This window comes from Chiloscyllium punctatum, chromosome 4 (assembly GCF_047496795.1).
Source record: "Chiloscyllium punctatum isolate Juve2018m chromosome 4, sChiPun1.3, whole genome shotgun sequence".
Taxonomy (NCBI): Eukaryota; Metazoa; Chordata; class Chondrichthyes; order Orectolobiformes; family Hemiscylliidae; genus Chiloscyllium; species Chiloscyllium punctatum.
Genome location: NC_092742.1, coordinates 73,677,270 through 73,696,330, shown reverse-complemented (window position 1 = coordinate 73,696,330; position 19,061 = coordinate 73,677,270). Strand labels below are relative to the sequence as shown.

Here is a 19,061-nt window from a genome sequence, read left to right as displayed (position 1 = left end):
CAAAGATACTAAACTCCAATTAAGTGCAAACTTAGTATTTTGGCAATATTAAAACCAATGAAACGATCCAATGTTTTGGGGTACAAACCCCATTGAAAAAAAATTGAACAGTTGGAGGAGAACTGCCAAGCCACCAACATATGCAGACTACCTGGAGATTAGCTCTCTTAAAGGTATCTTTATCTATTAATGACCTGTGAAACAGAAGTCCCTAAGAAGAAGAAAAGAAGACAGGAAAATATGAAGAGAAGATGTGGCAGCTGGCTGGTTTTGAAATTTAAATTTTTTGGTAAATCTTAATAGGGGGTTTTATCAGACCAGTATAATAGAAGAGAAAGGTTAGCAAAAGGAGTTGTGAATCGTTGTTAGTTTATTATTCTCTGTTAGACTTGTTTTAAAAAGTTGTTGGTTTTTACTTTAAATAGTGACTTTTGGGATAGTTCTGGCCTCTCGAATTTTCACTGATTTCAGCACAGATTAAATCATTTCTGTAGTGCAGGTTTAAATTAATGGGGGTGGGGGGGGGGTGTTAACCCCGTGTCATAACACCCCGACCAGCAGGATGTATATTCTTAAAGAGGATAACTTATTGGTCAAATCAAATAGTTGTAAGCACCTGCATGAAGGAACCTAGATCAGATGACAGTCTAAAATAGCGTTAATCTCTTCATCTCATAATGGCAGATGAAGAGTGTTGAAGGGTCAGTACAAGAGGAATGTCAGTTTGTTATCCTCAGAACAAGACCATGTATTAATATCTTCATTTTGCAAAGGAAGGTAACGCTTTGGGAAAGAATAGCCTGATATGTCTTCCAAAAAACAAACAAAATCTCTGAAACATTCAGTTTTTGAGCGGCAACTGCAAATAACTTGTGTGATAAAACAGGATGAAGGCATCATAGATGTTCACAAAGCTCGTCCGGCCTTGATCTCATGTGAAATTCATGAACGTTAATGCTGATCTTTTTTAGGGTGTACACAATAAGAACAAAATAAATGTATTAACAGTTGACTCCACAGCAGGCATTTCTACACTGTCGGTGCCATTTTGAAACGGAATGGCACACACACCTGGTTGGCAGCACCAACATGGTGAGGATAGCAGTGCACATATTGGGAGTGTGCATCAGAATTACACAAGTAGGAGACTATGATTGCTGCACTGCTATAGTTGCAGTTTTGCTCAGGGAGCAAAAAAAAGGGATATGGAGCAAAAGGAGCGAAGAAAAGAAATAAGCTGCAAATGTAGATGACTGTGGATGGAGGACCAGTGGAGAAGGACTTTAAGCAGGCAACTGTATCTATCTACGATCACCTGTAAAAGCTTCTGTTATGTCCACCTCATACTGAAGAGTGTGTACGTTCTCTGTTCTGAACAAAGAAGGTGCTTTATTTGAATATAGTGATTCCCCTCCCGTTATTACCAATCTTAATTAAACTTTCCCCGAAATTACCTAAGTTCTCCAGTCTGATACCAAACAGATTATAAAGATATCAATAGATGAGGGAAGGTTATCCTTCGATATAAATTCATAGTCCCCACCAGCACAGCATCCAATTGTCTTTTGAATAAACGCTTGAGGTTTTACCACCTCTTCACCATCTGAAATTTTATTGCAGTTATTAATCAGTCTTTGTACAAAATGTTTCTAAAAATTACTACTGTGCTTCCCTTTCGTCAACTTGTATTTCTCATGCTTTATAATATAAATTTTAGTTTATCAAGATAATATGGAGGCACATGTCACTTTAACAAAATTCCAAGGCTACCTTGAGGTCTTCGAAATCCTGGCAGTTGTATTCCCACTAAAGTTACTATTATGCCAATTGATAAATGAAGAAAAATGAGCAAAGTTAGTATTGGAAGGCGAGCTCGCTTGGCTCTGTTCTCCTGGAGTCAGATACAATGAGTTGAATTATAAGCCCATCTCATCCACATGCTATCAACATTGATAGGACAAAATGGTATGATCTTAACCTTACTTGATTAGTGTTGACTTAATAATAAGCTAGAGGTTTGGACAAATAATCCTGAAATGTTATCCCACCGTGGCCATTTGAATATTTGTATTCAGCTATTGTAACATTTGGAAATATTTTTTAAAAATGTGTTTGTGTCAGATTGTTGTTGTGAAAAGGTATCTGGTTTACAAATGTCTTTTATGGAAGGAAGTCGGCTGACCTTAGGTTCTCGAGCCTGTGACTCCAGTCCCTCACCCTGGGAAGTAAGCTAGCTCCCACTCAATTGCATCATTCTGTTCCACGATAACTAATGATGTGTAATTAATGCATGTATTAAATGAAATAGGCATTGCCTTATGTCAAACAGCATTCCTGATGCTATCAATGGTGGAGTTGGTCTTGAAGCCTATATTTTGTTGAGCATTGTAAACATCATATACTGAGCTCTACATCCCCGTGGTGACCATGTGATCTCAAATGAAAGAAGTCACTCAATTCTTACATCTGTTCTTCAGTTTTGAAACTTCTGATAGTGGGAATAAGAGTCCTCGTTGACAGTCAGAATACAGTAGCTTAAATAGAAAGGTATGCTGGGTGTGATCAGATCCTCTCAACAAGTTTTTGGTGACAACGGTATTTGAAAGTGCTGCATATTTTAGAGTTGTATACAACTTGCAATCAACTGTGCAAAAACAGAAAACTTTTAGAAGTTGCTTCATTTTCAAAGGTAATAAAACAGTATTAAATATCTGAGGCAGTACTTACATCAGAAGCATGCAGGAAAGAAAGCCACAATATTTGGAACTTATTCCAATAGATTTCATAAAATAAAAAAGAATGATACTCTGTGATGGGTAGGAGAAAGAAAACCCTCAAAATAAATGGATAATTTTTTTTTCCTGTTTACAATGTATCTCACCTTGCCTTACCCTCCTTTTTCATAGATATAAGTGGAAAATAATCAAAAATTAACTTGGCCAAGTTAACTATGAGGAATGTTCGGAATTCCTGAGCACAGGCAAAACTGCATAGCTTTCCAAAGTAGGGCACCAAGCTGTTGATTTGTATCATCATTCTTAAACTGACTATTAATTAAAAATGGCCTAATTCCTCAATAAACCTTCGATAAAATCTGATCATTCCATCCTCAGGAATAACAGTTAGAAAATCACTCCATCCTTAGGAATAACAGTTAGAAAATCCATAGACTCAACTTTTCCACGGCATATTCTGTGGAATTTCACCATCTGTAGAAGTTTGATGAAAGGATGTTATTAGCTCTTGACACTCTTACTTTAATGTTGGAAACAGAAGGACGTTACAATTTTATTCTAATTAAACAGCAGACATTGAGTGTCAGATTCCTTTAGCAAATTTCAACATTCAGACAGTTTTTATTTTCTTCTTTTCATGGGCAATAACCTATGAATTTCAACAGTATATCTTGCAGAGTATGGTTTCCATACTGATTATTGAAATGCGGCATCTGGGAAGTTTTTATCTGCTTCATATTTGCAGTGATGCAGAGCTGCACTGATGGGCCACATTGTGAAATAGTGAACACTAAGCCCCAGAGCCCTCCACTGGGTAATCTTTAAGTTGGCCGACAAATCAATCATTTAAACCTTTTATGAGGAAGGTTAGGAAGTGCATTAACTCATCAAGCCAGGCCAAATAGCCCATCAATGTTGAAGTCTTCAGGGTGATGCCTGCTCAAGGAAAAAATAATCACACTTCATTGGTCAAACATAAATGCCATCTTAGCATTATTATTTGTCAGATACTTGGGCAATTTTTCAAAGGGGTTGGACTGATCTACAATTGGTGATTCCCCACCATTCAGCCAGGATACGAAGTGGGTGATGGCGACATTGGAATGACTCTTCATAGTCTTGACATGATGTATATATCTATCATAACAGTTTTGATTAGTTTTTTTTTCTGTGGTAAATGCTAATTAAATGTATCCAGTGCCTGATTTTGCATCTTGTTCAAATTAGCATCACATTGTATTTTGTGATAAGAATTAGAAGTAGTGTTGGTGATTTGGCCCCTCATGCCTGCTCAGATAAGATTGTATCTGATCTTCACTATCAAATACCCCTTCCTCTATTATCCCAAATTCCTTGATTCCCTCAAATAGATGTAAAAATATGTAACCTTGACCAACAGAGGCAACTTCAAGTGAATCTTAGTAGCTACCAAACTAAGATTGAGAAATTGTATTCATTTGGGGACTTTGAAAAATAATCTGACGCAAGCTTGTGCTTCATTTGCAGCCCTCGTTGACAATTCTGCAAATTTCTGTCTCTGTAATTAGTTTGCTGCATTTTTGTCAGTTTTTAGATGGCAACATCATAACGTGAGAAAACTGGCATTTCAGCTTGAATCCTGCCTCCTGCTGTCCAGCCTCTGAACAGCATGTAAGAATGGAGCAGCTACTGAATCTGTCTGGTTTGCTGTCTAAGCTGGAGGACATTTGTGGTATAGTTTGACTCGCCTGCAGAAAAAAATCTGCTTCTTTCAAAAGGTTAAAATTGATGGAAAACATCCAAAACATTTGACTTTACAGAAGATACATGTTGACTTTTTTTAAGAAAACCACATACTTTCTTGTTAACATTGTTCCTTATTCTGTCTTTAAGAATAAGTTTTTTAAAAATTGCTCAAGTACTGAACAGTGTATAGGATATTTTTATTTCTTTGAAACGATTGGTTTGTTTAAGTGGAAAAGTATTGACATTAAAACCTGTGACAGGTTTAATAAAAAAAAAACAAAGTTTACTATAGATGAATGGGTTGACCTGGAAGTTGTGGAAATGTTTTCAAGCTGCACCTCAGCACCTTGGGCCAACAAAATGGCCTTTAAGCTTGAATGAGCTTGGCTCTTTCCAGCACAGAGCTCTAATTTTCATCTTTTCAAACTGTTTTCTACTACTTGGAGTAAAATTAGTATTGACAAGGATAGAATTTGTCTCCTGAAGGAGAATAGCTTGCCCGTGTAAGTGCTAATGTAACATTTGTCTGTTGGTAACTTTACACTTTATACTGCTTCCCTGCCATACCTAATACACCAAAAGCAAACCGCTCTCTGTAAAATGTTATTGTGTGTGAAGTGCTAGCAATTTGAGGTAAAATCATTTCTATTTTTTGCCATCCCTCACAGAGCAAGCATACTTATGTGGTTGTTTGCTGTTGATATACAATTAGTCTCTTCTAACGTTTAATCCATAAGTGATGGTGACTTTCATTTAAACAGTACACTACAATCAAGCAGCAATGTCTTTCACTGCAGAAAAATGCTGTGGGTATTCTTTACAGTAATTTAGTAGCTGAGTTGTGAAATGGAGTATGTGTAACCTATTATTATGCACCACTCTCAAAGTGCAAGTGGATGAAAATTGATCCTGTAAGTTGAAAGAGGGATAAGTGTTGTGCCCTTATTGATGGGTGTACAGTTTTCTCTTTGCTTGGTAATTTGTTGATTTCACTCCTGCCCAGTTATAAGACAGCAAGTGGGAAAATTATTTTCAAAGGCTAGTCCAATTTTTCTTGAGGGTCACATTTAGGTCCCCAGCTGTGTTGTCACTGTAGTTAACACTAGTTTTAAAACACTCAACTATTAGATTAAAGCTTTTACGAGGCAAGGTTGCAAGTGAAGTGCTTTGAGATTAAAAGTGTCATGAAAATGTACAATGGTGAGATGTGATGTTCTTTTCGACGATTTAAAGAACAGTCTTTATTATTGCTGAGGGTAGCCAGTTCAGGTTACTTAACATATTGCTGAAATTAGTTCAAAGAATATTAAAAATTACTTAAATTTCTGTATTTATCTCATAGTTTAATGATTTTTTTAAAAAAGTAATCCCTAAAAAATTCATGTTATTTACACAAAAAGAGTAGTAGGTAGGACCTGAATCTGGCCACCTTAGTTCAGAGTTATGGGTGCTACATCACAAGTTTTCCATCTGTGTTGTTAGCTTTGAAATATCTGGAAATATCTTCAGTTTGCTGCCTTTAATTCTAACTGAGATTACCGATATGCCAAGCAGTACATTCATTGTATGAATCTTATGTTAACGTATTCAACAGGAACGTCCATAGATTTCAACTTCCATTGCAGTTCTGCTGCTAAATTAACTTTGCCTCAGTCCCTGTACTTACCAGTAGACCTTATTTTTCTTCTAATATAAGTTTATTGCACAAAGGAGCTCTTGCATTAAAAGAGCTTATAAAGTTTCATATTTGATTCCTGCTCGGAACTAAAGTAGTGGAACTCTGCCAAGATGGCAGCTAAGTGTCAGAGTTACCTCTGCTTTTTTTGGGGTTAGGAAGGGAAAGATGACCAGTTTTCCTGCTGCTTAATTCCTCTTAGTAATCCCTTTGGACACGAATGGGTGGTACTCGGGTTGTTACGAATGAGCCTGGGGGAATACATCTTGTCCCACTACACCATAGGTCACAGCATAAAATAAAAATATTCCTTTCCAGTTACCGATGGATAATTAAATAATTTATCTGCATGTTTTTAAGCAAAAAAGATCTATCACCCAGGTTTCTTAATAAACAAACTTACTGATTTATTATTAAGCCAAAATTAATTCAGTAAAAGTGCAATAATGAATAAATGTACATAATCAGTAATATAGAAAATTCACTAAGTATCCCCAAAACACACACACACACACACACACACACACTTCAGCAAAAACAGATTTCTAGAGACATTGACTTTCTTTAAAAAAATACTTTGCCCCATGGATTATTTTTGAAGGCAAAAGGTATGGTTTATGATATTCTAGAGTCTGTTGCTGTAATATTTTGGCACATGTGGAATACTGTGTCCAGTTCTGGTTGCCCAGTTATAGGAAGGATATTAAGCTGGAGAGGGTTCAGAAGAGATTTGCCAGGATGTTGCCAGGTATGGAAGGTTTACGTTATCAGGAAAGGCTGGATAAGCTGGAGCATAGGAGGATGAGAGGTGACCTTATAGAGGTTTATAAAATAATGAGGTTTGTAGATAGAGTTGATGGTAGTTGACTTTTCCCAAGGATGGGGGATATCAAGGCTGGGAGGGCACATTTTTCAGGTGAGATGCAAGAGACTTAAAAAGACATGAGGCGCAAATGTTTTACACAGAGGGTGATTCACATTTGGAATGAACTTCCTGAGGAAGTGGTGGATGTGGGCACGATTATAATGTTTACAAAACATTTGGGTAATACATGAATAGGAAAGGTTTGGAGGGGTATGGGCCAGGAGCAGACAGGTGGGACCAGCTTAGTTTAAGATTATGTTCAGCATGGACTGGTTGGACCAAAGGGTCTATTTCTGTGCTGTATGACTCTATGTGGTCAAGTTCTTGGCAGACACAATGTGCTCAGGAAATACAGTCTTGAGGTGGTTTTGCAATCACTCTTCACAAAAAAGATAGTTTGCATCCTTAACTAGAAAGTTGTTTTTTAAGAAATGGGGGCTATCACCTCGGCAGTTGTTCATTGCAAGTTTTTTTTCTCTCCAAATTAACTTGTTCTTAGCCAGCTTTTCTCCAATTCAGTTGGTTCTGAGCAAACTATCCTCCAACTCTGTTATGTAAGGCAAGAACAGTCTGTCCAAACCTGTCACTGTTGAAATAACCTCCGTGGGGTCCACAACAAAGCAAGCATTTATCATCAGTCATGTGATTTCTAGGAAGCCTTGTGGGGAAAAAAAGGGAAGGTCCACAGTGAATATTTAATGATTTCTTTGAAAGAAGACTTTCCAGGTATGTCCACAAAACTTGAAATAAATTCCTCCTCCTCAATCCTTCAAAATCTTACAGAAGTAATTTAAGAATTAATAAATATAAAGTGTTTCGTAACAACATGAGGAGCAGACTATAAGATAAAAGCAAAGTATTATGGATCCTGAAGGGATGAAATAAAAACAGAATGTGCTAGAGAAATGCTGTAGGTTTGGCAGCATCTGTGGACGAAGAACTGCTTACATTGTTTCTCTTTCCAAAACTTTGTCAAGACTATAAGGCTTAGTTTCAATTCATTCCACAGTTGAACAGCATGCTGGTATACTGCCTGTGCTGCCAGATGTATAGTGGTCAATTGGTTAAGGTAGCTAGGACAACTGATACTTAAAGAACTGCGCTCAACATGTTGTTTTGTTTTAATCCTCAAAAATGAAATTCCATAGACAGAATTTAGTACAGGGCACTCAATGTAAGCAATTACATGTGTAATGTGGAGCTGGTACAGAGTGAAGGAAATATTCAAATAAGATTGGATTCAATCAGATTCGATTGGCATCTCATCATTTGGACCAGTCATGGCTGTGCATTAATCAGGAACATTAGTCACGAACAAAACATAAGATTTTCCTGTCACCATTTCTGCTGTTGTATGTTAGTTTGTCTGAATTTTAACCAACTTGTGATTATTCTGGAATTGCTGTTTAGATTATAAATCTATAAATTAAAATTAAAATATGCAATCCGCAATTCTGATTCCTTGTGAAAAAATAGTTGTTTCAGCTATTTTTTATTTTTAAAAGTGATGTTTCTATTCACTGCATATATTTACATTGAAATGATGATTGACACAAGTGCAACTGGTATTCCTCACATTAAGTTAGTTATCTTTAGAAGTGAACCTGACAGCATCTTTATACTCCCATGAATTAGGATTGATGTACTATATTCCTATGACTACATTTACCTGAGTTAACTGTAACTTCCAATTTTGACTCTTGCTGCTTTTATTTTTTTTTCAAGCATGCAGATATGGTTTAAAGTTTGCTAATTGGAAATGATAAGGGCAGGCATGGTGCTGCACTGAAGATTGTGAATCATGTGTTGTGCACTTCTCAGGTAGTTGATCAGTCCAACTCAGTGAGTCCATAGAGGATTGTGAAGGAAGCAATTTTTGAAGCTGTTTTGGTTTCTAGTTCCCAGATTGCAGGAGTCTTATAAGAATTGCTCAGTGATGTTTCAAACCTGTAAATATGTGTGAATGCACTAATTTTTCTAGTATGTTTTCATTATGAATTACAGGACCAAACCTATGGAGAGACTAAGCCTGGCTCTGGCCTGCTGATCGTAGCTGTGTTTCCTCATCTACCAAAAGATGCTGCAGTGGAATGGCATGTCATTGCTGTTACTGATGATCCCTGTGAGAGGAAATCCTTCATCATAAATAAAAAATCCAATGGTTATGTAATTGACTGTGAGTTGATTGTGTCAAGTTTGAAGTCAAGTGCTGCTATCTCATTGGCTGTAAGTCTTCTGTCACCATCAGTGACTGCTTTAAATCTGAAGAGTATGCTGCATGAACTAGTGGTTGTATTCCGGCAAGCTATGGATAAACTCCCTCAAGATGTTAAGCAGCTCCCTCTGTGCTTCAAAACCTTTTACTGTGAAGATATCATAGATCCCAGCTTTGTACGAAAAGGTAAGACTGTCTCATCAATAGAAGTTAGTTAAGTTGGAAATATGTGCTGAACCATTGACATTAAGACAGGAATTCAGATCCCAGTGTTGACTGATATTTTTGGATTCAATTTCCAAAAGGTGAATGCTGTAACAAATGGTCAGATTATCATAATGACTTTATCTTTTCCTATACCTGTAACTTCATCCATTCTTCCAATTCATCCTTTCATTTGGAGACTGACTCCTTGTGTATTCCTCTCCTCCTTTATCCCCCTCCTTTGTAGTTCTACCTTCAGTCACCTATGGTCTATGCTCTGGAGTTCACTTCCTAAACCATTCTCCCTCTCCAAATCATTTTCAATCTTTAGAACCTTCTTAAGGCTCATCTCACTGATGAAACGTTAAACCATTCCAGCTAACATATGTAGTGGCTTTATGTCCATTATTTGACTCTCTTAGAATGTTAATTTACTGTTTTGAGTGTACTATTATAAAATCAAGCTATTTACAAGGTGAGAGGAGGAAATTGGATTTCATATTGCTCAAGCGTACTTTCTGAAAATCCAACTAATCACATCAATGACAACATCTGAAGTGGAATATTTTATTTTCCCTTCTTGATTTGGATGTAATGGAATGATGGAAGTAATAGTAAAATGCTGTGTGACTTTTTAAATATGCATTTCTTTAGCAGCTGGTAGCTTGTAATCTAAAGCTGAATTTGTACCTTTAAGCCATGTTCTATGATTTTTGAATCGGTGCGATTGGTGTATTCTTATTGACGAATTTGATTTACTGTTTAGCTTACACAGTGGAGAGAAAGCTCTGCTGTGGACATGAAGCAGGTATTTTTATGGTAGTGTATTTATAAAGCTGGTCATGGTCATAACCTTAGATTTAGTAATTCTTTAAAGCAAGTCATGTTATGGGATCATCTTATTTTCAAGTCTTGTTCCAACATTTGATTGAAAGAACACAAATAATACTGCATCCAGTAGTTACACCAGTAGGAGAGCATGTTATGTTGAAACAAGATGGAGCATGGATAGTGTCAGAAGAAGACATGGTCATCTTGGCAGTGAGGTGATAGAGCGAGAGCTGGGGAATGCAACCTTATCTCTTGGGACAGCAGAGCAAGATGCAGCAGAATGATGAAAGAGTGACAGAAGAACCTGGAATGGACAAATGGGGCTGATCTGCTAAAGCTGCTTTGCTGACCTGAAAATGATTGAGGAAGGCTTCATGACCACCAACAACTGCTAAATTACTCAGACAGCAAACTCAAGTTTCTCTTCCATCAATTTCTGACCAACAAACTATTGAAATTTGAAATTAGAATTCGTTTTGGTGTCATGTTCAGCAACTGGGTATACAAAATGCTTTTATGATTTACTATACCATTTTTCACAGCCTCAGGATGCCCCAAAGAATTTTTCGTAATTTTGCCAAGGATACCAGTGGCATATTCAGTTGATCTGATATGAAGTATCATTTACCATTTATCATTTACCATTTAGTGGGCGGCACGGTGGCACAGTGGTTAGCACTGCTGCCTCACAGCGCTGGAGACCCGGGTTCAATTCCCGCCTCAGGCGACTGACTGTGTGGAGTTTGCACGTTCTCCCCGTGTCTGCGTGGGTTTCCTCCGGGTGCTCCGGTTTCCTCCCACAGTCCAAAGATGTGCAGGTCAGGTGAATTGGCCATGCTAAATTGCCCCTAGTGTTAGGTAAGGGGTCGATGTAGATGTAGGGGGTATGGGTGGGTACGCTTCGGCGGGGCGGTGTGGACTTGTTGGGCCGAAGGGCCTGTTTCCACACTGTAAGTAATCTAATCTAATCTAATCTAATCTAATCTAATTAGTCGAAGTGTACACTTTGGCACATTTAATCGTATCTTTTTGGATGTTAACATTACAATCTTCCCATTTCAGTGTGTTGCTGTTTCTTAAATAAATTTAGTAGTTGCGGCTTGATCGTCCTTACTGGAAATGATTGCAGCTATTGTTCACTATAAATTTTCAAATGACCAAGTAAGGAGTGGTCAATTGCTCCCCCTTATCAATCTCCTGAGTTGACCTGCAGCAAAAATATATGCTTTTTTTAAGCATGAGGCTTAACTCCCCCTAATAAAATGTGGTTTTCCAACTTAGATTGTATCAATAGGAACCAATTACAAGAGTTTCTTGAGTGAAAGGAAAACAATTTTGTTGTCTGCTAGCACTAAACAAAAAATGTGATATCAACATACAAACACAAAGTTACAATAGTGGGAAGGACTAGTGTCCAATTCAAAAGAAAACTTAAGCAAATATACAGTTTACAGTCATTAGCATCCTTGACATGTATGGTTTTAACCTGAGACCTTGTTGTTTCATTGATGTCTTATCTCCTCAGCAGTAGTGAGTATTTCCTTAGACTCTTAAATTCTTGTCCTAATGCTTCTTTTCAATCAGCTCCATCACTGAGCATTTCCTTCTTGAGGCTGAGAAAGCATTTCTCCCAGCTGGCTCCAGTCACACATCCTCTCCCCTGTTCTACCAAAAATACCTCCTTGCTTTGTATGTTCCAATATCTCAGATTCTTGTTTCCAAAATTAATAGTGGTAAGCTCTGTCTTTCATCTCCAATATGTGAAAGTAATCATAGAGATGTATATAAGAGAAACAGACCATTTGGTCCAACTCATCCATGCCAACCAGATATCCTAAATTAATCTAGTCCCATTTGCCAGTACTTGGCCCATATCCCTCTAAACCCTTCCTATTCATATACCCATCCAGATGCCTTTTAAATGTTGTAATTGTACCAGCCTCCAACTCTTTCTCTGGCAGCTCATTCCATACATGCACCAACCTTTGCATGAAATGTTGTCCCTTAAATGTTTTCCATCTCACCCTAAATGCATGTTGTCTAGTTCTGGACTCCTCCAACAAATGTAAAGGACCTTGTCTAATTAGCCTATCCATTCCCCTCATGATTTTATAAACCTCTATAAGGTCACCCCTCAGCCTCTGATGCTCCAGGGAAAAGCAGTGCACCTATTCGGCTTTTCCGTGTAGCTCAAACCCTCCAACCCTGGCATCATTCATAAATCTTTTCTGAACCCTTGCATGTATCACAACACCCTTCCCAAGGGAGGGAGACCAGAATTGCACACAATATTCCAAAAGTGGCCTAACCAATGTCCTGTACAGCTACAACATGATCTCCCAACTCCTGTACTCAGTGCTCTGTCCAATAAAGGAAAGCATATCCTCTCTACCTGTCACCCTACTTTCAAGGAGCTATGAATCTGCACTCCAAGGTCTCTTTGTTCAGCAACACTGCCCAGGACCTTACCATTAGGTGTATAAGTCCTGCCCTGATTTACCTTTCCAAAATGCAGCAGCTCATGTTTATCTAAATTAAACTCCATCTGCTACTCCTCTGCCCATTGTCTCATCTGGTCAAGATCCCATTGTACTCTGAGGTAACCTTCTTGGCAATCAGACAGATATGGAACAAAATAGGATGAGAATGTCTTCACACCTGACTGGGTTGACTAGTTTCAACAGCCTTTGATTAAATGAATGTTAATTTCAGTTCAGCTGGTGTGCTGGGTTAACAGAGCTTGGCTAATGTGTGGTCAGCTCATTGATGTGGCCATTTTAAATCAATGTTTTCTTTCTCCCTTTTATAACATCTGAGTATATCAGTTTTCCAGGTATTAAAATCAGATGGCAACGTTTGAAAAATCAGTAGTCCATTTTTATCACCATCATGACAATGTTGTCCAACAGAAAAGGTCATTTAGTAAATAGTATCTGATCTCAAGTGTACAAATGGTATTGTAAAATGACCAGTTACTTCCATCATCAAAATTGAACTAAAAAGCTCCCCTGATTTTTCTAGTCTGTGCTTTAATGTTATGCTGGCTAAACCATTACCATATAGACATCTCCAATCCACCCAGAACCATTCTCCAGGCACAGTATTCTCAAGAAAAGTGATCTGCTTAACATCATCTCAGTTTGAGGCAAATGAGTCCCTTAAATATAATCTAGCTGTTTAATTGTATAAGCCTTTGACAGATCACTTATGTTTATTTGTATCGACGTAGTGATCCTCATCTGAACTTTATCCAAAGTCTCAATATTTTCCCCTATGTGATAAGACCAAAAACAGAGTATAAGCAATAGTTGAAAAAGAAGCTCATTTACCCTTTTGAACCTACTCTCTGATTCAATAAGGTCATGGTAGATATTCCACCTCAACTCCACCACCTCACACTATCTGCATACCGATAATTACTTTATTATCCACAGATCTATCACTCTGCATTAATTGCTGAGCATCGATGGCTCTCTGAGACAAAGAATTCCTAAAATTCATAACTATTTGATGGAAGAGGTTATCTTTATTTCAGTCTTAAATAGCTGACCCTTTATGCTGAGCATATGGCCTTGGTGTTATAGATTCCCCAGGCAGAGGAAACAGATTTTCTGCCTCAAGCCCTTAGATGGCTTCTCATAATTTTAAATTCAAGGAAATGTCAGCCAAGTCTAATTCTTTCTTTCCTTCAGCACAAACCGCTCACCTCAAGAACAGATCTCATGCAAAAAATCTTAGAGAAACTCAGCAGATCTGGCAGCAGAAAGAAATAGTATTAAAGTTTGACTCTTCAAAGAAGAACGACTCAACTCAAAGGCGTTAAATAATGGACATGAAATATTACTCATTTCTTAGTCCACAATTGCTGCTAGACTTGCTGAGTTTCTCCATCATATTCTCTTTGTATTTCAGATCTTCAGCATTCGCAGTATTTTGCATTTATATCAGTGTAGAGAATCTTCGTGATATTTGCTTGAGAGCAAGATATCCTTCTTTAAGTAAGGAGACCAGAACTGTGCATAAATCTCTAGGTATCACTTCACCAATGCCCTTTATTATTTTATTAAAAGTTTTCTCTCCAATCCTTTTATAACAAAAGCTGAATTACCATTTGCATTCATTGTTGCTTGCTGCACCTTCATATTGATTTTCTGTGATTCATGTACAAGTACCCCTAGGCCCATCTAAATTCAAACCTAGTCTCTCATCATTTGAATTTTTTTTCTACTTTTCCTACCGAAGTGTGTAATCTCACATTTTACAACATTGTATTACATCTTCCTTGTTCTGGCCTACTCATCCAATCTGTTTGTATCCTTCTGCAACCTTTTCCATCACATTTTACATTGTCATCAAACATTAGTACTTTACACTTAGCTCATATCCAAACCATTAATACATATTGGAAATGGCTGAGACCCAAGTATCAATCTTTGTAATACACTAGTAACTAATGTATGCACATGCGCTTGCACGCTCACAATCTCTCACACACAATCTCACGCTCTCACATTTTCACTCACACTGACAGGGCTGATGCACCCTCCCTGCATTTCTGCTGTCACCCCTTATTCTCCTTCCCAGAACAATGATAGGGTTTTCCTTATTTTGACTTTGCACCCCACTTTGGAGGATCACCCTTTGCCATCCCAACACCTGCAACAAGATGCCATCACCAAACACATCTTCCCCCCCTCTACTGTCAGCATTTAGCAGGTACCATTCTCTCCATGACACCCTTGTCCATTATTACGAATGCTTCCTCATTCCTCCATGGTACCTTCCCATGCAATTGCAAAAGATCTAACACTTGACCATTCACTTTATCCTTCCTCAATGTCCATGACCTCAAATATATGTTTCAGGTGAAGCAGTATTTTCAATCTAGTCTATTACATTCACTGCTCATAATACAACATACTTTATATTGCTGAGACCAAATGCTCTGTCCATAGGAATGACTCTGACTTCCTAGTTGCTTGCCATTTCAATAAACGACCTTGCTCTCATGCTGATATTTCTGTCTTGGACCTGCTGCAATGTTCTATTGAAGCTCAAGGAATTACAACATATTTTCTAGTTAGGCATTTACAACCTCATGGTCCAAATCATACAACCTTACAGTGTGGGGCAGGTATTTCTGCCCATCGAATCCCAGCTGACTTTCTGAAAAGCATCATACCTAGATCCCCCACCTTCCCCCTATACCTGTAGCCATGCATCTCTCATGGCCAATTCACTTAAACGTCAATTCTTTAGACTGTGGGGGAAACCAGATCGCCCAGAAGAAACCCACGCAGACCCAGGGTGAATGTGCTAACTCCGTGCACACAGTCACTCAAGGCTGAAATTGAACCCAGTTCCTGGTGCTGTGAGGCAGCAGTTCTAACCACTGAGCCACCGTGAATATTGAATTTAATAACTTCAGACATTAACTGCATAATGTCTATTCTCAATTTCTCATACATTCACTCCCCTTACCCCAATGATCTTTGTCTTGTTTCTGTCTTACTTCCTTTGCTTTTAGTATAGAGAACCTACTCCCTCTCCAAACTTACAACCATTTAACGTCTTTTTTTCTTGTCCTCCACCAAGAATAATTCCTTTTTTATTGAGCAGTGTATGTTTAAAAATTCCCAACATCTTTCAGTTCTGAAGAAGAGTCATACTGGACTTGAAACTTCAACTAACTCTGTTTCCCTGTCCACAGATGCTACCAGACCTGCTGGATTTCTCCAGCCTTTTCTGTGTTTGTTCTTCTTTATTTATTCATTCACAGGATGAGGGCATCACTGACTGGACGAGCATTTATTGCCCAGACCGAGGACGGCAGATTTTTTTCCCCATTAGTGAACCAGTTTTTTTTCCAATAATTGACATTGGATTTATAGTCATCATTAGGCACTTAATTGCATATTTTTAATTTGAATTCCACCATATGCTGAGGCAGGATGTGAACCGGGGTCCCCAGAATATTACCTGGATCTCTAGGTTATCAGTCTAGTGATAATACCACTAGGTGTTGCCCTTCTACATATTCCAACGCTCTGCTTTCTTTCCGGCAACCAAAGCTACACCAATAAATTACCTCAAATCCAGTGAGCCCTCATTTTGTATAGTAATTTCATATTTTGAAAATCCAAAGCTACTGTATTCACTGGTTCCCCCTTTCCTATTTTACCATCTACATCATCAAAATAATGGCAGATTTGTCACTATACAATTTTCCTTTAATAAATCTGTGTTGACTTTGTTTAATCCATTTATAATCCTCTAAGTGCCCTGTTACATGTCCCTAATAATAGATTGTCACGTTTTGCCTACTCACAATGTTAGGCTAACTGGCTTATGGTCCCTTGTTTTCTCTATTCATTCTTTATTAAGTTAGCACTGTTATGTTTTCTACCTTCCACACCTTGAGAACTGTTCTACAATATATGGAATTTGACAAGATCAAAATGCATGTGTTATCACTGCAGCTTTCTCTTTTAAAACTCTAGATCTAAGAGACTTGTCACTCCTTGGTCCCATTAATTTCTCCAGATTTACTACTTTATTTACACTGATTTATATAAATTTCTTGATCTTATTAGACTTTGTTTTCACATTATTTCAATTTTTTTGCATCTTCTTTGCATTAAAGCCATGAAGTAGTGAAGAAACGAGATTCATTATTTCACCAAAGTCCTGAGAAGATTCTTAAACAAAATTGTATATTTTTGTTTCGTAATGCATTGCCCATCACTACACTCTAGAACCCCTGTTGCTCTACCTGTGGCTTCCTTATAACATCCCAATCCCTTTATTTTACCACTGTCTTCAATTGTATTCCCTGTGTTCGTCATGCCAGCTTTCATACTTAATACATGGCTGTATTGAACTCAGTCAAACAACACAGAAGCAGACCCTTTGGTCCACTTAGTGAATTAATCTGTATATAATTTAACATTTAATGCCTCGGATTATTTTAGTACATTAAAGGCTCTCTACAAATGTAAGTTATTGGAACTTTATGTATTTTTTTTTTCTCAGCCTTGTGATATGGGCAGATAGAAAGAGGATTGAAGTTTGAGGAAGTTTGTGTGAAATGTGGACACCAGTGAAACCTAGGCCAATTAGCTTGTTTCTATGCTGCAAATTGGATTAAGATTCATATAAATGTGGGCGCAGAACAATCACAAAAAAAAGACAGTAATGCACAAATGAATTGAATTCTAGTTATTCTTGTTCTTATTTTGTCAGCCAACAAGATGACTGACAGAAGATGAATACTGCAGACTTGTCCTGAAGCAATCCTTTCAGGTTATTTCCAATAAAGGACTCAAAAATATTGTAAACCATGCATAAACACAGGTGCAATTTTTTTTCAGAATTCTGATTATTTTAGGGAGACTTACAAAGCCTGGCAATATGAAGAGTATAGTAAAATTCTTTAAAATATACATGTATGCAATTCTGCGTGAAATGTGACACTGTACATTGGATAAAAAATGATATAATATAAAAGAAAAAAATTAGAATATCAAATTTAATCAGTAAGACTTGAACTTCAATGTGAAGCATTTTAGTGTATGAGAGACACAATACATCACAATGTCTGGTGTATTTTAGAAAATCATCAGTGCTATGATAATTGTTTTTTATAGGAATTGTGATTCCACAGTGATATCTGTGAGCTGAGGGTGTAATCAGTGCAAATACATGCAATAATGATACTCAAAAGTGACTTGGTAAAAGAATCCTGTCAAAGAAGTTGAATTCAGACTCTGTCAATGTGAAGACTTAATAGTCAAGCTCCTTTGTTTTATTTTACTTTTGCAGAAATTAATCTCATGGGCTTTCCCAGTGTTCAAAAGGAAAGCATAAAATGCTGGAAGTACACAACAGAGCTATTAGCAGATTCAAATAAAAGAAGTTTCACTTCACAAATGCTAACAGAAATGCTGTGCATCGAACATTATTTCAGATTTCCATTTGGTTTTTTAAATAGTGTGATGACTGAAGTTTGTATTGAGCAAGCTCATCTGTTCTAAATTCAATATATGGTTCTCTTGTAGAAGCAATCTAAAAGAAGATTTTACAGATGTTCCTTCAGTAGTTTGTCTAGCATAGCCATTGTGCTATTGCAATGTGGTAAATTGTATAATGCATCAGCTTGTGGTGTCATCTATCATAGTCAAATGTCCATTTATACTATGTCAAATTCAGATTATTTGCGTATCGGTCTAATTAGACTGTAGGTCAAAAGTCCATCACATTCAAAACTAATTTCATTCCCTGGGCTGAAGTAAATTGCAGATTTGCGTTCTGTATATTCAAATGTCAGTTTAGCTTTCAAACATGATTTTAACCCATTAACATTTATATAAAATGCCCAGACCTCTTTACTAATGTATTACCACAAGATATTGTTTGTTTGATCATTGTGCGAGCCAACATCTTGAGTAATTATTATTCTTACCTTGGAAAGAAAAGGAGCAAGTGAGTATTTTTGTATTGTAACAAAATTTGGGGTCAATTCTTCGCAGATGAGTATTTTTGTCGACTAAGTTCAGTGTAGACTTAGGAAAACCATGTTTCTTTTGGGGGCGGGGATGAGTCATAATATTTGGACAGTGATTGATGTTGCTTTGTTCTGAAGTTTATCAGGGATCTTGACAATTTAATTATGAACTTTAAGGGTTATAGAATTGCTGTATGAGAAGGGGGATAGTTGCATGCTCCATTCTGACTTAGGGTTACATGCCTCACTGGGAAGTATCTAATTATTTGGGCTTCCTGAAATGGAGTCAAAACTGTATTTCCTGAAAA

General features: G+C 37.4%; 1 protein-coding gene across 4 annotated transcripts in view; it reads left to right on the top strand.

Moving 5' to 3' along the window:
* dph6 (diphthamine biosynthesis 6) overlaps nucleotides 1-19,061 on the top strand; it is a 321,719-nt gene that overhangs the window by 255,985 nt on the left and 46,673 nt on the right. For 3 of the 4 annotated variants that reach the window (XR_011960472.1, XM_072569025.1, XM_072569024.1), the window contains one exon: nucleotides 9,005-9,401. Coding sequence is in view for 3 of the 4 variants with exons in the window: in XM_072569025.1 (XP_072425126.1) it covers nucleotides 9,005-9,401 (397 nt within the window). In the remaining variant the exon portion in view is untranslated. Of the gene's footprint in view, nucleotides 1-2,906; nucleotides 2,982-9,004; nucleotides 9,402-19,061 lie in introns of those variants that run through there. The other variant, XM_072569026.1, reaches the window with a different exon arrangement.